General features: G+C 41.6%; 1 protein-coding gene across 5 annotated transcripts; it reads right to left on the bottom strand.

The window, feature by feature from the left end:
• Positions 1-336: 336 nt before the first annotated feature.
• Positions 337-15,270, bottom strand: LOC125226089 (polyadenylate-binding protein-interacting protein 1). 5 transcript variants are annotated; one of them, XM_048129943.1, is made up of 9 exons: positions 14,961-15,270; positions 12,898-13,106; positions 11,428-11,580; positions 10,617-10,745; positions 10,205-10,294; positions 8,822-8,926; positions 2,214-2,358; positions 1,474-1,624; positions 337-871 (listed from the first exon to the last, which is right to left on the bottom strand). In XM_048129943.1, the coding sequence occupies exons 1-9, from the start codon at positions 15,070-15,072 to the stop codon at positions 772-774; spliced, it is 1,194 nt and encodes a 397-aa protein (XP_047985900.1). In that variant the 5' UTR covers positions 15,073-15,270; the 3' UTR covers positions 337-771. The 5 variants fall into 5 exon arrangements, with proteins under 5 accessions (XP_047985900.1, XP_047985898.1, XP_047985899.1 ...); XM_048129941.1 differs by having other exon boundaries at positions 1,474-1,621; positions 10,205-10,333; positions 10,527-10,745; positions 14,961-15,269; XM_048129942.1 differs by having other exon boundaries at positions 1,474-1,606; positions 10,205-10,333; positions 10,527-10,745; positions 14,961-15,269.
• Positions 15,271-15,701: the final 431 nt, after the last annotated feature.

Genomic DNA, 15,701 nt, shown 5'->3' with positions numbered 1-15,701 from the left:
AAAAGGCGCCATCTATCAGCGCGGAAAAGACATCTTTTTCAAGTTTGCTTCTTAAATTTTAATAGGCGCGAGTAAAACTTATGTAATAGTTTCGAATTTCGATTCATTAAGTAGATAAGCTGCAGTGATGACACAGGCGCGTTTAAGTTTATACTGAGTTTAGACATTTACTCAATACTTTGCGAAGTAAAATGTCTACCTAATGAATTTTAACTAAGGTACCAATCTAGAAATTGCGAAAAAATGCCTAAGCTAAGAAGGTAAGATGGGATAAGAACACTAAAACAAGAATAACACTTGTAAGGAATTCTTATTCTTGTGCTCTTGCCCTAAGTAAAATAAACTACGTTAGTCTTACCTCACCTTACCTTACATTTTTTTTTCGCAATTAGCCGGGTACAGACAGAGCCAGGCACGACGTGAGGCAATGTGGTCGGGCGGCAAACGTTCATTGTAGACCTGCCTCGGTTGAGGCAGCCCGCCAGTTTAAGACCAACCTGCCTCGGCTGAGGCACGTCTACATTGAACATTTGCCGCGCGAGCACATTGTCTCGCGTCAGCCCTCGTCCTGTTTCGACCCGGCTATATAAGAATTTCAACCACACTGCCCACTAAAAATGGAACTAACGGTAAACATTTAATCTCGCAAAGTATGTCAAAACATCGAAACCGTTTCCTTCTAGAGTGATTACAAAGTTGGTCGCTCTAGGGATAAATCTTTTTATAGTTTTGTGTTTTATATTTTTTTTTAGCCCGGCCACTGGACCTAGGTTATCGGTTGATCTGGTTGGACATTTTGAGGAACTCGAGGAAGCCGGCTTGCATCTCGGCGTCCATGCCGGTGTCCCAGGCTTCATTCTCCAGTTCCTCGCTGAAATTTATAAAATAAATAAACATATATATTATATAACATTCTCACACAAATTGACTGAGACACATAGTAAGCTGAAGAAGGCCTGTGTTGTGGGTAGGTACTGGGTTGATAGCTAAATAATTTATTTAGTAACAAATTACAGTTATAATAAATAAACAATGGTAATATTACTTTAAGAAACTAATTAAACTCGAAAACAACGGAAATATGATGAAAATAACACACCTTTTTCAATATTGATTTAAAGTACACATTTATAATGGCGATCACTGCCCTTTTTTTACGTATTTGAATCATTTTTGTTCGTGACCGTGATTAGGTATAAAAAATTAAAAATCTGCACAATGTATGAAGCACGTGCGCTTCAAAGGGGATTTTGGGGTCCTCAGACATTGTATTGCCGCCATATTGACCGCTATGGGCAAACAATGCACAGAAGTATAACGAGCAGAGTAGTTATGCCGTAATATTAATATGTTAAACAACGAAGGCCGCAAACGCTGACAAGATCTTTTTGAGCGTGTCCCATATTTCTGCGGCCGTCGAAGAGCAACATACTAAGTATTGCAGCCTGTACAAACAATCATGCCAGTACTCACAGTATGTCCTCCTCTAGAGCGGCAGACTTGGGCGGCAGGTTGCTCTGCAGGAAGGCGCACTCCTCGGCCGTGAGCGAGTGCCCGTCGGCGAGGTAGCCGCCGTCGCCCGCGCCCGCGCCGTCGCCGTTACTCACTGTACCAACACGACCTAGTTAATAAACAGAGGGTAAAGTAGTGTATGGGGATAGGCTCCCCGAGAAAAATAAAAAGATTGGGTAGTGTATGAGGATAGGTTCCCCAAAAAATGAAAAATTGGTTAGTGTATGGGGATTGGCTCCCCCAAAAAGAAGAAGAGATAGGGCAGTTAGGAGGGCAAGAACTGTAATTGAAAAATTATGGGGTGACATATACAATTTTATAAGTTTGGCTCCATGTAAGGCGAACCATAAGGTCATTTTATAAATTTATCGTTGACGACTTGAACAAGTTATCGCAATGTCAACCTTGAGACTGAGAAATGGTTGCTATTTGTAAAGCAATTTTCATGACTAATTCGGAATGAGAAGGATCATAGATTGAATATTTCACAATTGTTCTCTTTTCGCACAGTCTACTTGTTGTAAGCAATAAAGGAAAACAATTTTCATAATAAATGTGATTTAAGCGGAAAACAGTTGAAATATATTCATATAATCAGTGTTCAGACGTCATTTCTAAATGCATATAAGGTAAATTATTACGAAAAGGGCATACAAATAACGGTTGATCTCTGTATATACATAATATGCGTCTGTACATACCTCGTGTGGGCTCGGCCAGCCCCCAGCGGCCCTGGCGCAGGGCTAGCACGGCGCGCACGGCGGGCAGCGCGGCGCGTCGCTTCAGCCGCTCGAACATGGCGTGCATGCCGCCCGGGCAATCCGCGTCCAGAGCGATGCCTGAAAGCTGGACACGAAAATGTTTTTCAGACTTAATATTTTGCTTAATATTGTCTTCGGTTACCGCGATAGTTACTCATGAAATAAAACTATGGAAACGGATTGTATCACGTATAATGAATTTACAATTAATCCCGACGTTTCGAACACATTACAGCATTCGTGGTCAACGGGTGACTGAGGAAAAATTACAATGTGCAAAAGCTACCTACATACAAAAAATATTAATGAACCCTGACGATAATCATGAAATAAAACTATGGAAATGATTTTTTTTAATATTGTATAACTAGCTTTATTAATAATGTGTGAACCCGCCTTAAAAATCTATATTATTTATGGTCATGGTTCGTTAATATTTCTTGTATGTGGGTAGCACATTGTAATTTTTCCTCAGTCACCCATTGACCACGAATGCTGTAAAGTGTTCGAAACGTCGGGATGAATTATAAATTCATTATACGCGATTTAATCCGTTTCCATAGTTTTATTTCATGAGTAACTATCGCGGTGACCGAAGACAATATCGTGACGATAATATTAATATTTTGCTATTGAAAATATGTCAGTTGATGAACGGAACGGGCATCAGGCACGATTGCTCGCAGGGGCAACATTGTTTTGGTTTGAAAACCGGATTTTTTTTGGTGCCATACATCGATCGATCAATCGAGGGTGTCCCTACAACTCCAAAACGAAAAAGGGTGATAGGTAGGACATTAAGCGAATTTGATAATGAAAATGTCATGGTTTTCGATATATTGGCACGGCACTTTTTTTCTGTGCGTTTTATAAATTAAAACAAAATCACAACTAGACAGTTATTATGAAACCTTTGTCGTCAGAATATACAGAATCTCAATTAAATAAATAAGAAATTATTTCAGCAAAATAGTTGATATATCCTTGTAATCGTTTGTTCTGAAGTTCCATAGTCCAGTAAAGTAACAAAATTATTAAAAACACATATTGATATAGTCAAAACAATAATAACCATCCATATGTCGCGAGAAAGCGAGGCGACCATATTATTGGGGTCACTGACGTCACCTTATGCCTGACCGCGTTAAAACAAATAAGTAATCATTGCAGGCACGTTCGTTTGTGCATGCGTCAAGAATTCGCACGTTTCTTAATCGTTCATATTTATTTTTAACAGAGTAAGGGAAACGCAAACTCAGCGTGTGTTATAAATAAGGTATAAACATTTTAGAGGTTCTTTTGACCTTCTTGGCTGATTTCGTTTCGATTATTATACGACGTATAGAGTCAAGATTGTCAGTTAAAAATGTTCGCTTGATAATTAAATTATATAATAAAAGTTATGTAACATTTGTCGCGCCGAGCGCGATGTAAATTGGTAAGTGGTATTGAATAGGTTACTACTTTGTCATGTGGCAACACGGACAGCTCGAATGACAGCTCCAATGGCGGGACGGAAGCACATTGGCGCCATTGGAAGAAAAGCAAGGTACGTGCACGTGGCGTGAGACGGCGCGGGGTGTATGAAATGAGGAGTACATGTAGCGCCTCCACGCCGTTACAGGAGCCTGCCCTGGTGAGTGTTTATACACATATTTATACTTGTATAATCGACAATACTAGCTACATGGGAGTGGAACAAAGGGTTAGCCAACGGCCTTTGGTTAACGTAGTTTCACTAAGTCGTAGTCCAATCCTGAGGTGTCTACCTAGACAAATAATACAAGGACATTGGACTGGGGAGCGTAGGGCTCCCCGGAGTGTGTACCGGAAGCACACAGGCAAAGCATGTAGTACGGTCGGTTATGAGTTGGAGTAAGGGTCGGGTCTAGTGGGGGCAGGCTTATGGAGGACCCCGTGGGGCAGCGCCCCCACGTCCAGGTGGTGTGTAGGACACCAGAGTACTATATGTTCAGCTAGTACTTAGTCTGGAGGCGAACCGATCGTACAGGGAGAGTCACTCTGGATAGGCCAGTAGACTTGACTCTCATTAACAGACGTGCGATGCCAACTCTGGAGTAAATATACATATAACAGTGTGGTCGAAAGCGACCCCTTCTCCTACTCTCATGTAGCATGGCGTTATATGTATTACTGAATTGCTTCCACCCTTTGTTGCTAACAGAGTGAATGAAATAAAGCGTGACCACCCCAACACAGAGATGTTCTACGTCCACACAAAGCAAAACCCTGCTGACATTGCGACACGACCCGAACTGTTTGAAGAGAAAAGACAACTTTGGTTTAACGGACCAGAGTTTCTTGTCAAAGAAGAATCCTGCTGGCCCCAGAATAGACTCTATGAGTCACATCAAAACCTTCTTTCCGTTGGGGAGGTCCTGGGTGACTACCCAGGTGAACCGACACAGGAAGTATCCACTGGTGATAACATTGACCAACGTGAAGCCCTGGAGCAAGAAAGTCCCAGTGATCCCGACGAACCTATGGAGACTCAGGATTTGAACACACACATAGAGAATGGTGAATATCCTACTGATGGAACCATGGAACTTGACAATCCTGAGAATCAGAGTGAAGAGGGTATCCAGCAGCAGACCACTGTTAACAAAAGAGTGTCTGAGATAAAAGATCTACAAAAACGTCACTTTCAAGAAGAACTAAATGGTAAAAGAACACATTTAGCACGAAACTTAGATCTTTTTGTCGATGTAGACGGCCTTCTGAGGTGCCGTGGACGTATGGCGAATACCACTTGGAGCTATGACATGAAGTATCCGATACTACTGCCAAAAAACTCTGAGTTCACCGACAGAGTCATCAAGGAGACCCATGAGAGTAACTACCACGTCGGTGCTCCACACACATTGAGTATCATCAGAGAACGCTATTGGATACCACAGGGGAAAGCCCAGGTGATGAAAGTGTTAAAACGCTGCACCCAGTGTGTCAAACACGGAGGTGGTCCATACCGTTTACCAGCTACGCCGGCACTACCTCCAGAACGAGTGAATTATAACACACCTTTCACTTATACTGGTGTTGACTATCTAGGACCGCTATTTGTGAGTACCCAGACTGGCAAAGAGAAGCGATGGATAGCTTTATTCACGTGTTTGACGGTAAGAGCCATACATCTTGAGCTTGTAAAGGATCTTTCAGCTGAAGAATGTCTCCTAGCCTTGCGACGGTTTATAGCTGTGAGAAACAAGCCGCAACGGATATACTCAGACAATGCGACTTGCTTCAAGTTAGTTGCTGAAATGGTACAACAGCCATTCTGCGTTAAGAATGACATCCAGTGGAAATTCATATGTCAACTAGCACCGTGGCACGGTGGATTTTATGAGCGGCTGATAGGCATGGTAAAACATTGCCTCAAAAGAACACTGGAAAAACACCTTCTTAACGATACCAGGCTACTAACAGTGGTGAAAGAGGTGGAAAATGTGCTTAATTCGAGACCACTGACAAGAGTCGGCACTGAAGTGGAACATGTTCTCTGTCCAGCAGATTTTTTAAGCCTAGGACAATGTTTAACTATGAGACCGTCCACCGTGGATTCACCGACTTGTAACACGGCTACAAAGAGCGACCTTGTTGAAAGCTGGAAGAGAGGGTATAGCATTCTGGAGGAATTTAAAAGAATGTTCATCCAACAGTATCTGGCTAGTCTCAGAGAGAGATACAAAAACTCACCCAAGCAGCCTAGAGTGAAATCTCTTCGATCACCACAAGTAGGCGACCTCGTACAAGTGAAATCGGACCTCAAGAACAGGAACCTCTGGAAAGTGGGGAAGATCCACGAACTGATCAGAGGAAGCGATGGCGAATGTAGAGTAGCGAGGGTCAAGACTGACGATTCTACTTTAACACGTTCTGTTGGCCATCTGTACCCGCTGGAGGTGGAGGACGAGACACCTGACATAGAACCCATGGCGGCAGATTCTGTTGAGGTCGAGGAGGTCACTGGAGAGGTGGAGGTTCCAAGGAGTTTGAACCCTACACCTGCACTCGATGAACAACCCGACATCGAGATTGATTCTACGGGTGACTGTGGAGTATCCAGTCCTGATGAAGTCCCACCATCAGGGGAGCAGCCGGAGGAGAGAGGCGTTGGTCGGAGCAAGCGGAGCGCAGCGATTCGAGCCAGGGATAAGATCCTGGAGTGGACGCGGAGCTTGCTCGCCTTGCTGCAATAACCTTTTTTCGCTGTCGAGAGTGTCGCGCCGAGCGCGATGTAAATTGGTAAGTGGTATTGAATAGGTTACTACTTTGTCATGTGGCAACACGGACAGCTCGAATGACAGCTCCAATGGCGGGACGGAAGCACATTGGCGCCATTGGAAGAAAAGCAAGGTACGTGCACGTGGCGTGAGACGGCGCGGGGTGTATGAAATGAGGAGTACATGTAGCGCCTCCACGCCGTTACAGGAGCCTGCCCTGGTGAGTGTTTATACACATATTTATACTTGTATAATCGACAATACTAGCTACATGGGAGTGGAACAAAGGGTTAGCCAACGGCCTTTGGTTAACGTAGTTTCACTAAGTCGTAGTCCAATCCTGAGGTGTCTACCTAGACAAATAATACAAGGACATTGGACTGGGGAGCGTAGGGCTCCCCGGAGTGTGTACCGGAAGCACACAGGCAAAGCATGTAGTACGGTCGGTTATGAGTTGGAGTAAGGGTCGGGTCTAGTGGGGGCAGGCTTATGGAGGACCCCGTGGGGCAGCGCCCCCACGTCCAGGTGGTGTGTAGGACACCAGAGTACTATATGTTCAGCTAGTACTTAGTCTGGAGGCGAACCGATCGTACAGGGAGAGTCACTCTGGATAGGCCAGTAGACTTGACTCTCATTAACAGACGTGCGATGCCAACTCTGGAGTAAATATACATATAACAGTGTGGTCGAAAGCGACCCCTTCTCCTACTCTCATGTAGCATGGCGTTATATGTATTACTGATATGATGAACCCTTGTTGCCCACGCGGATCCATACCCAAGTCGGATTCAGGCATGTGTGTTACACAACGTCGGGTATAAAGGGGGCGACAACATTCATCATCAGCAGGGAGCGTACTTTTCGTGCCGATGACATCAATTTGACGTCACACTCCATATAGGGTGATCACAAATTGTTTTATTGTAAATAGTTAATCATTAGTCATTAATCATTTTAAGTTATGAATTTCTTTGCATGGTAATGAATGCAAGAAGGATGGTGTGCTTTACGTTAGAGAGGAATTCTCTTTTCTACGTATTTATTGTAATGTGTTGTTAACAATACTATTTAATTACATTTATGTATAAAAACAAATCAAATAATTTTATTCACGTTTCAAGTAGGTATTATTTATGCCACATGTAAATGGACGGTTTAGGCGTATAATGTCCCACTCGCAAAACGTCTCTTGGTCCCTTTCGCAAAAGGTCCCTTTTATAAAATGTCCCATTGCCAAAACGGCCCTTCTGCAAAATATCCCGTTCTCAAAATGTCCCTTTATATAAATTACGTCCCTTTCGCAGAAAGTCCCTTTCACGAAATAACCCGATCGCAACACGTCCCTTTCGCAAAATGTCCCGTAAAAAATGGCTCGTACCAATGAGTTTTTTGGAACTGTGTACGAAATATCATTTGATATTTACTAGTTGCTTTTCGGTGAAGGAAAACATCGTGAGGAAACCGGACTATATTCAAGTGGCCAGTATTGATAACAATCTGTATTATTACCTCTTTAATCCATAAGAACCTGGCTATTTGCAAACGGGACGTTTTGCGAAAGGGGCATTAGGCAGCCGTGACTTTCAGCGATAGGGGTATTTTCAGAAGGGACATTTCGCGAAGGGTATGGGTCATTTTGATAACGGGACGTAATGCGAATGGGGTTTTTTGCATAAGGGACAATTAGCAGAGAAGACGTTTTGCGTATGGGACGTTATTATAGCGGAGGGACGTTTTGCGAGTGGGACATTATACGCCTAAACCAAATGGACTACTGTATTTGAAGTAATTTGTACACGATTAAAATGATTGACGACTAATGATTAATAATTTACAATAAAACTATTTGGGATCACCCTATACGGAGCGTGACGTCAGATTAATGTCATCGGCATGAAAAGTACGCTCCCTGATCATCAGATTTCAGTCCCCCCTCCCAACTGAGGGGGGACTGAAATTTTCTCGAGGCTGAGACGTAGGGTTAGAGCCGGCGTAGCTTTATTTGACGTTCACATGCGCATTGTAATATGCCTACTTGAAAAATAAATATTTCATTTTCATTTTCATTAATTTTCATTTTCATCCTCCTTGCGTTATCCCGGCGTTTGCCATGACTCATGGGAGCCTGGAGTCCGCTTTAAATCCCAAGGTTTGGGACACCGTCTTATACCACGTCAGTGGCAAACAGGCATACGGTCCGCCTGATGGAAAGCGGTCACCGTAACCTATGGACGCCTGCAATTCAAGGGGTGTCACATACGCGTTGCCGACCCATTAGAGACTTATAGTAAGTTAGTAACTCACCTTCAGCAGCTGGCAAACGGACTTGATGTTGGGTTCGTTGTCGGTGTCGAGAAGGTGTAGCAGCACCTTGCATAGGCTCTCGCCTAGCGATCGGATACGCCCTCCCTACGACAGACAATAACAATAAGTTAAAAAGTAAAAAATGTCTCAGGTCACAGGTCACAAAAATGTCTCACACACACGTGGCGGAGCCGAGGCCAACAAACATGTGATTTGAGGCTTTTTAGGGTTCCGTAGCCAAAATGGCAAAAACGGAACCCTTATAGTTTCGTCATGTCCGTCTGTCCGTCTGTCCGTCTGTCCGTCTGTCCGTCTGTCACAGCCGATTTACTCGGAAACTATAAGTACTACAGTGATGAAATTTGATGGGAATATGTGTTGTATGAACCGCTACAAAATTATGACACTAAATAGTAAAAAAAAGAATTGGGGGTGGGGCCCCCCATACATGTAACTGAGGGATGAAAATTTTTTTTTCGATGTACATACCCGTGTGGGGTATCAATGGAAAGGTCTTTTAAAATGATATAAAGTTTTCTAAAAAACATTTTTCTTAAAGTGAACGGTTTTTGAGATATCAGCTCTCAAAGTCGTAAAAAGTATGTCCCCCCCCCTCTATTTTTATAACTACGGGGTATAAAATTCTAAAAAAAATAGAGGTGATGCATGCTAATTAACTCTTTCAACGATTTTTGGTTTGATCAAAGTATCTCTTATAGTTTTTGAGATAGGTTGATTTAACTGTAATTTTTGAGAAAAATACGGAAAACTACGGAACCCTACACTGAGCGTGGTCCGACACGCTCTTGGCCGGTTTTTTCTGTCCTATTTTTCTGTTCGGCGGTAACTTCGTTTAGCGCAGCAGCCCGAAATTTGATGCTTTCCGGCCGAAGAACAGAAAAAAAAAAACATCTTTGGGACAAGCTATTATTAATCACAGCAGATAAAAATTGTGCACAAAGATATTTCCGACATATTTCCGACTTTTGAATACGAGTAAAGGTATCTTTTTATAACGCTATTAGAATATTGTCGAGAGATATTAGGACGCCAGCGTATCTGGCTGTTTTTTTATACCACATCGGTGGCAAACAGGTATACAGTCCGCCTGATGGAAACCGGAAAAACATGGCGAAGCCGCGAACATTCTCTTCAGAACCCTCGAGACCGGTGATGATCTTATTTTCCTCAGTGGAGCACGATTCAAACAGACAGATCTGGGGGGTTACCATGACGTACTAAAGACGTTCAGTTTAGGTTGAGAGAAAGGGACACAGCTATAGCAGTTACATAGCTCCGTCCCTCTCTCTCAACCTAAACTGAACGGCTTTAGCACGTCATGGTAACCCCCCTGGAAGGTGAACAGATTCATTGGTAACTAACCTGGCTGTCTTCTAATTGCGTATAGATCTCAGCCAGAAACATGGCGAAGCCGCGAACATTCTCTTCAGAACCCTCGAGACCGGTGATGATCTTATTTTCCTCAGTGGAGCACCATTCAAACAGACAGATCTGGAAGGTGAACAGATTCATTGGTAACTAACCTGGCTGTCTTCTAGCTGCGTGTAGATCTCAGCCAGAAACATGGCGAAGCCGCGAACATTCTCTTCAGAACCCTCGAGACCGGTGATGATCTTATTTTCCTCAGTGGAGCACGATTCAAACAGACAGATCTGGAAGGTGAACAGATTCATTGGTAACTAACCTGGCTGTCTTCTAATTGCGTATAGATCTCAGCCAGAAACATGGCGAAGCCGCGAACATTCTCTTCAGAACCCTCGAGACCGGTGATGATCTTGTTTTCCTCGGCGGAGCACCGCTCGAGGAGACAGGCGCGGAAAGTGGACTCCTCGGGCGGGGCAACGGAATCGTACATGGAACAGAGGCGAGCGCCGTTGTAGCGGAAGTTGGGCTCGCCAATCGACTGAGGACAAATGTGTAAGTTAACACAAACATAGTGAGACTGGACCATACTGTTGTTGTCTTATGCTAAAAATAGTATGCAAAAAAAGGGAATAGTACAATTCTCTTTTTTCTTAATGGGTTGTGTTCGCGCACTCTAAGGTAGCGTTCCCACTTAAGCGTTGCGTATCTCGCGGCGCGCAACGGACGTCTCCGCCACGCCGCCTGAATGTAATTTAACGAGGTGGCGGCGGCGCGGTGGCGGCGACGGGGTGCGGCGTCGCTTGAGGCGCGTCTTACGTCTTTCCTATACAAAATGTACTGAGGAGACGTTTTTTGAATTACATTCAGGCGGCGTGGCGCGGACTTCCGTTCCGCACCTCAGGACATGCGTCTCTTAGATATGGCCAGTCCCTAAGACGTAAGAACTGAACAGGAGTTCAGGAGAATTTCTTAACAATGAAGATTAACAGAGAACATTTTGGATCCTTAGAAAGAGATCCAATGAGATGAAAGGACCAAGTTGCTGTGGTACCAGGTATCTCTTGTACTAGATATCTTCCGTACCAGGTTGACGTTGGCGTAACGATATAATCGCCATGGTGTATTCTCATTGACACGAACGCGTAGACCAGCGGCCCGCACAGGGTGTCGAACTTGCCTCGAAGTTCACTGCTGTCAGGTAGCTGTGTCAGGGATCGTACCTGGTTGACGATGGCGTCGATGAGCGCCCTCGTGTAGCTGCGCTCATGCAGCATGGACGCGAACGAGTCGACCAGCGGCCCGCACAGGGTGTCGAACTTGCCCGGGTCGAAGGTTATCTCGCACATCACTGTTATCAGGTTGCCGATGTTCTCCTGCGAAAGTAATGGAATTATAGTATACGCTATAAGTAACCAGTTTTTCATTACTCGATAGCCAACGATCGGTATTCGGTATACTCTTGGGTCGACTCGTTCGTTTTTCGTCACGTTCCTAAACTTGTCCAATTCTGCTTTCGTCAGCCATTCTTCATTCGTCAACTTAGTTTGCAGTCATTATCGTCTTTGACCATGAGTTGAGAAAGACCATCGACGATCGTTACGAATAAAGAATGGCTGACGAAAGCAGAATCAGACAAATTTAGGAATGTGACGAAAAACGAACGAGAGGTAGTTAAAAATTGTATAAAATTACTTTGCATTCTCGTGGATAAAATGCGATTTTGCTATCTGTTTTCGAATAGCAAAGTAAGCCTTTACCAGTTGGTGTGGTGAAAAAGATATTATACGGTATGAAAAATGCATTTTATTTATGTTTATAATTATTTCAGTGTGTTTTGCATTTATTTCGTAAATTTAACTAGGATAAATCGTTATAATTTACAATCTGACAATATGTTCTCGATTCGCGCTTGACCGCGTGCCTGCGCGAGGTGCCCACCGTTGCCTAGCAACGGAGAGTACAACAGATCAAAATTAATGAATGAATGAAAAATAAGTAAAAATTTAATTCAATTATATGATTTATATGTTTTCTTGAACATCGCATTTAATTTATATGCATATATAATTTATTTTCGTGTTTGTTTTCGTTCAAAAGGTGTTTGTTATCAAAAACAATGGATTTAATATGGTTAATCTGATATAGATCAAGATACACTACTGGTCGCAACGCCGCCGTTGCGTTGAACGTTTTGTTGCCTTATGACTTTTTCCTCTGTATTTTTCTCTCAAATGTGATGAAAAACATTGTGTGTAACTCAGGAGGTAAGGATATTAAATACTCGTGTCTATATTCATATATCACGACACACGTATTTAATGACCCCCTTACCTCCCTTGTTGCACAATGTACTATTGATTTATACAATGCTGAATACATTTGGTCATTGGCTTTTCCTCCTGAGTCCTGGAAGTATATATTATGTTTTTAAAATTGGAACTTTTGTTACTCAATAAAAGTTCTAGTTAATAAGTTTTGGAATATGTACAAAAAATTGTACTTCGTATTTTTCTGGAAACGTTCGTATTTGTCATGGTAGTTCAGACAGTGACAGTACGTCTCATACTGAGACTGACTGAAACAGCGTGACACATTCATAAGTTTCCGTAAAAATACTAAGGAAAAACTTTTCATACTACACCTGTACATGAGAACTGAGGAGGTTATTCTGAAACTCAGTATATACATACCCTCAAATCCATGTTCTCAGCTTCCTCGAGCGAGTAGGACATGCTGTCAAAGTTGTACGGGTTCTGATCTTGCGCCTGCCGCAGGCGGTCCTGCACGGAGAACCTCTGGGGCCTATACGGGGCTGGGTCAGCCGCATATGTCTGCGGGGTGTAGTTTGGTGGGTACCATTCCTTCGCCTCCGCAGACAGGTTCGACTTGGGCGCTTCCACTACAAAATTTCAAAAAGGTTACGAAAACATTACTTATTGTTGCTGTGATTCCTGTTTATTCAGATATGAACTCGGTTTTGAAAACCGAACTGTAACATTTCGGCCCAAAGTGTAAACGAATTCAAGAATAAGTTAGACAAGCACAGTGCTAATTCCACATAACACCTGAAACCTCTACCGACAACTGGATACAGGCTTTATCAGTTACTACAACTGCCTGCCTGCTTTACAAATAATAATAATAATTTACCTAACTTTTTCATTCCTAAAAATTTTACAAATCACATTGCAAAATTTACAAGTAAAATGTTATATAACATGGTGTGAAAGAAATAAATAATAAACTTTGCAATAGTCTTGTTGTATTTTTTCAAATGTATATACATATAAGCATCATTAGGTCAATTTGAGCCAAATAGACCTAACTACACTTCCAATATTTAATAAATTTATATAGTGAAGAAACAACAGGCAGACAAAATGATCAGACTTCCAAAAAAAATTCAGATAAAGGTAGAGATGTATTAATTTAGTTATCTTTATAATCACTGATAATACTATTTATCTGGTTTGAAAAATCTGCTTGATAAAAACAAACTATCAACAAGTTTAGTTGAATGACTTTTAAACCACTACAGCTTTAATCACAAAATACTTGAATTGTGTTTTAGGAAAGTATGATTTTTTTACAGAAACATGTGTCCGGAACATCAATAAAAACAGCATACAGCAGCGTAAAACAAAGTAGGTCATAATATATAGAATCATAGACAAATTTCAACATGTACATGGTATGTATTAAACATATGGGAATCTCTTAGACACCTTATGAAAATGAAGCAATTAAATAAGTATGAAAATAAATGTGTTTCATTCTTATTGTTAGTGAACAGTGGTCAATAAGGTATAACCAAGTAACATTATGCAAATATCATCTTTATTAACCAACAATGTGATCATTTCTTGTTTTTGCCATATTTTGCAAAGCAAATGCATAGATTTATACCAAGGTACTTTATTTGGGATCCAACACCAAACCACTTAAACCAAAATTTTGATTTTATACATTTGGCGACACAAATTTACAATGATGGACGCAATTTATACACAATTCCAGAGTAAAAAGGGCTTAGCTATCTAAAAAGGATTGAAAATATTATTTAGTTTAATTAGATGCAAGGATCCCTTTCATAACTTAAGTTATTCAATCTTCTCAGATTGTTGAGTAAAACTTGTTGTGTAGAATAAATTAGATAACATGTTATAATACTTATTGATGATGTTTATCATGTAGCTAACAACAACTACAAAGTCCAGATATCCACAAATTTGACACCAATCCCCTAATCAAGTGCCACCATGGGGGTACCCATAAGTGAGGGGTATTATGTGATGATTATAACAGGGCACTTCTTTTGGCTGCATAATGAAACTAGTATTTACAGACTTCTAATATCAAAAGCTACTTACTTAGGCACAAATATAAGACAAAATCATTTAAAACCCTGGGTGACACAGACACATGTGGCTTAAAATTAAATCACAGGTCAAAGCACTTGATTAAATTGTGACACTAGATAATTACGTAGGTATTTATACAAAATGAGCTTATTTGCATAAACCTAGTTAAAAACACAAATACTTCGAAGATGAAATAAGGATTCAGCGGAAAATACCGCAAGTATGCGACCGGCCGTCTTCGTTCTGTCAAATTACGTCGACGTCATTAGAAATTGAAATCCTTAACTTTCACCTGAAGACTTGAATAAAAACGCAGTTAACTGGCCGACTATGGCGACGTCATCGCACCTGGGTCGGTTAAAAAAAGTAGGGTATTTACAACATCGTTTTACCTTTAGCATCCTCGCCGACAATCTTCGGGCGCCGAAGCTCCCGAGGCTGGTTTTCCGGCTGCTGCCAACCGCGGCCTCTGCCTCTGGACCCCCCGACGTCTCCGTTATTCATTTCACAAATTTTAGCTTTCCGTAGTAACTCTGTAAGAATGTCTTTGTAGAAATCTCATAACCCAAAGAAGGATGTTTCTTTGTGCACTTGTTATAACCACCGTTTTCTGCTTTCATTAATTCAACACGTAAACAAAGACAAATACGCTCAAGTCAGTTTCTACAGCGATGCCTCCATGTTATTTGTGCGAATGCGACGGACGATGCTCGACTATTCACTCATGGACGCGTTCATAACCTAGTTATTTCCAGAAATATCTACGTTCACGAATATTTTTTTTCTTCTTATCATTAAAACATTTTTTTATGTGATTGATTTTTCTATTATAATAGTGATTTTAATTAATGTAATGTTTCGTTTTTGCAGGAAGTTCCTGGACTACAATAACAAAAGACAGAGACAAATGGAAGGAGTTAGGGGAGGCCTTTGCCTACAAAAGGCATACAGACAAAAACTAGTAAATATAATATATTATGAATGTCAACAACAAAATGAAATGTAACAAAACGTCTGAAATAAAGGCTATTTTATTTTTATTTTTATTTATTTATTTTATTTAATGTTTCGTTTTCCTCCCTTTCCTTTTTATTCATTATTTTCTACCATAAAATATACCGGTGTGACTATAT

This window comes from Leguminivora glycinivorella, chromosome 5 (genome assembly GCF_023078275.1).
Source record: "Leguminivora glycinivorella isolate SPB_JAAS2020 chromosome 5, LegGlyc_1.1, whole genome shotgun sequence".
NCBI lineage: Eukaryota > Metazoa > Arthropoda > Insecta > Lepidoptera > Tortricidae > Leguminivora > Leguminivora glycinivorella.
The sequence above is the reverse complement of the archived record's forward strand: the minus strand, read 5'-3'. Positions and strand labels throughout refer to the sequence as shown.

Bases quoted from the DNA above. Each gene is read 5' to 3' on its own strand.
- LOC125226089 (XM_048129941.1), bottom strand. From the start codon at position 15,072: ATGAATAACGGAGACGTCGGGGGGTCCAGAGGCAGAGGCCGCGGTTGG. The intron at 13,107-14,960 runs GTAAAACGATGT...GAAATTTTGTAG, and splicing joins TGTCGGCGAGGATGCTAAAG to TGGAAGCGCCCAAGTCGAAC. The intron at 1,622-2,213 runs GTATGTACAGAC...TTTATTAACTAG, and splicing joins GCTGGCCGAGCCCACACGAG to GTCGTGTTGGTACAGTGAGT.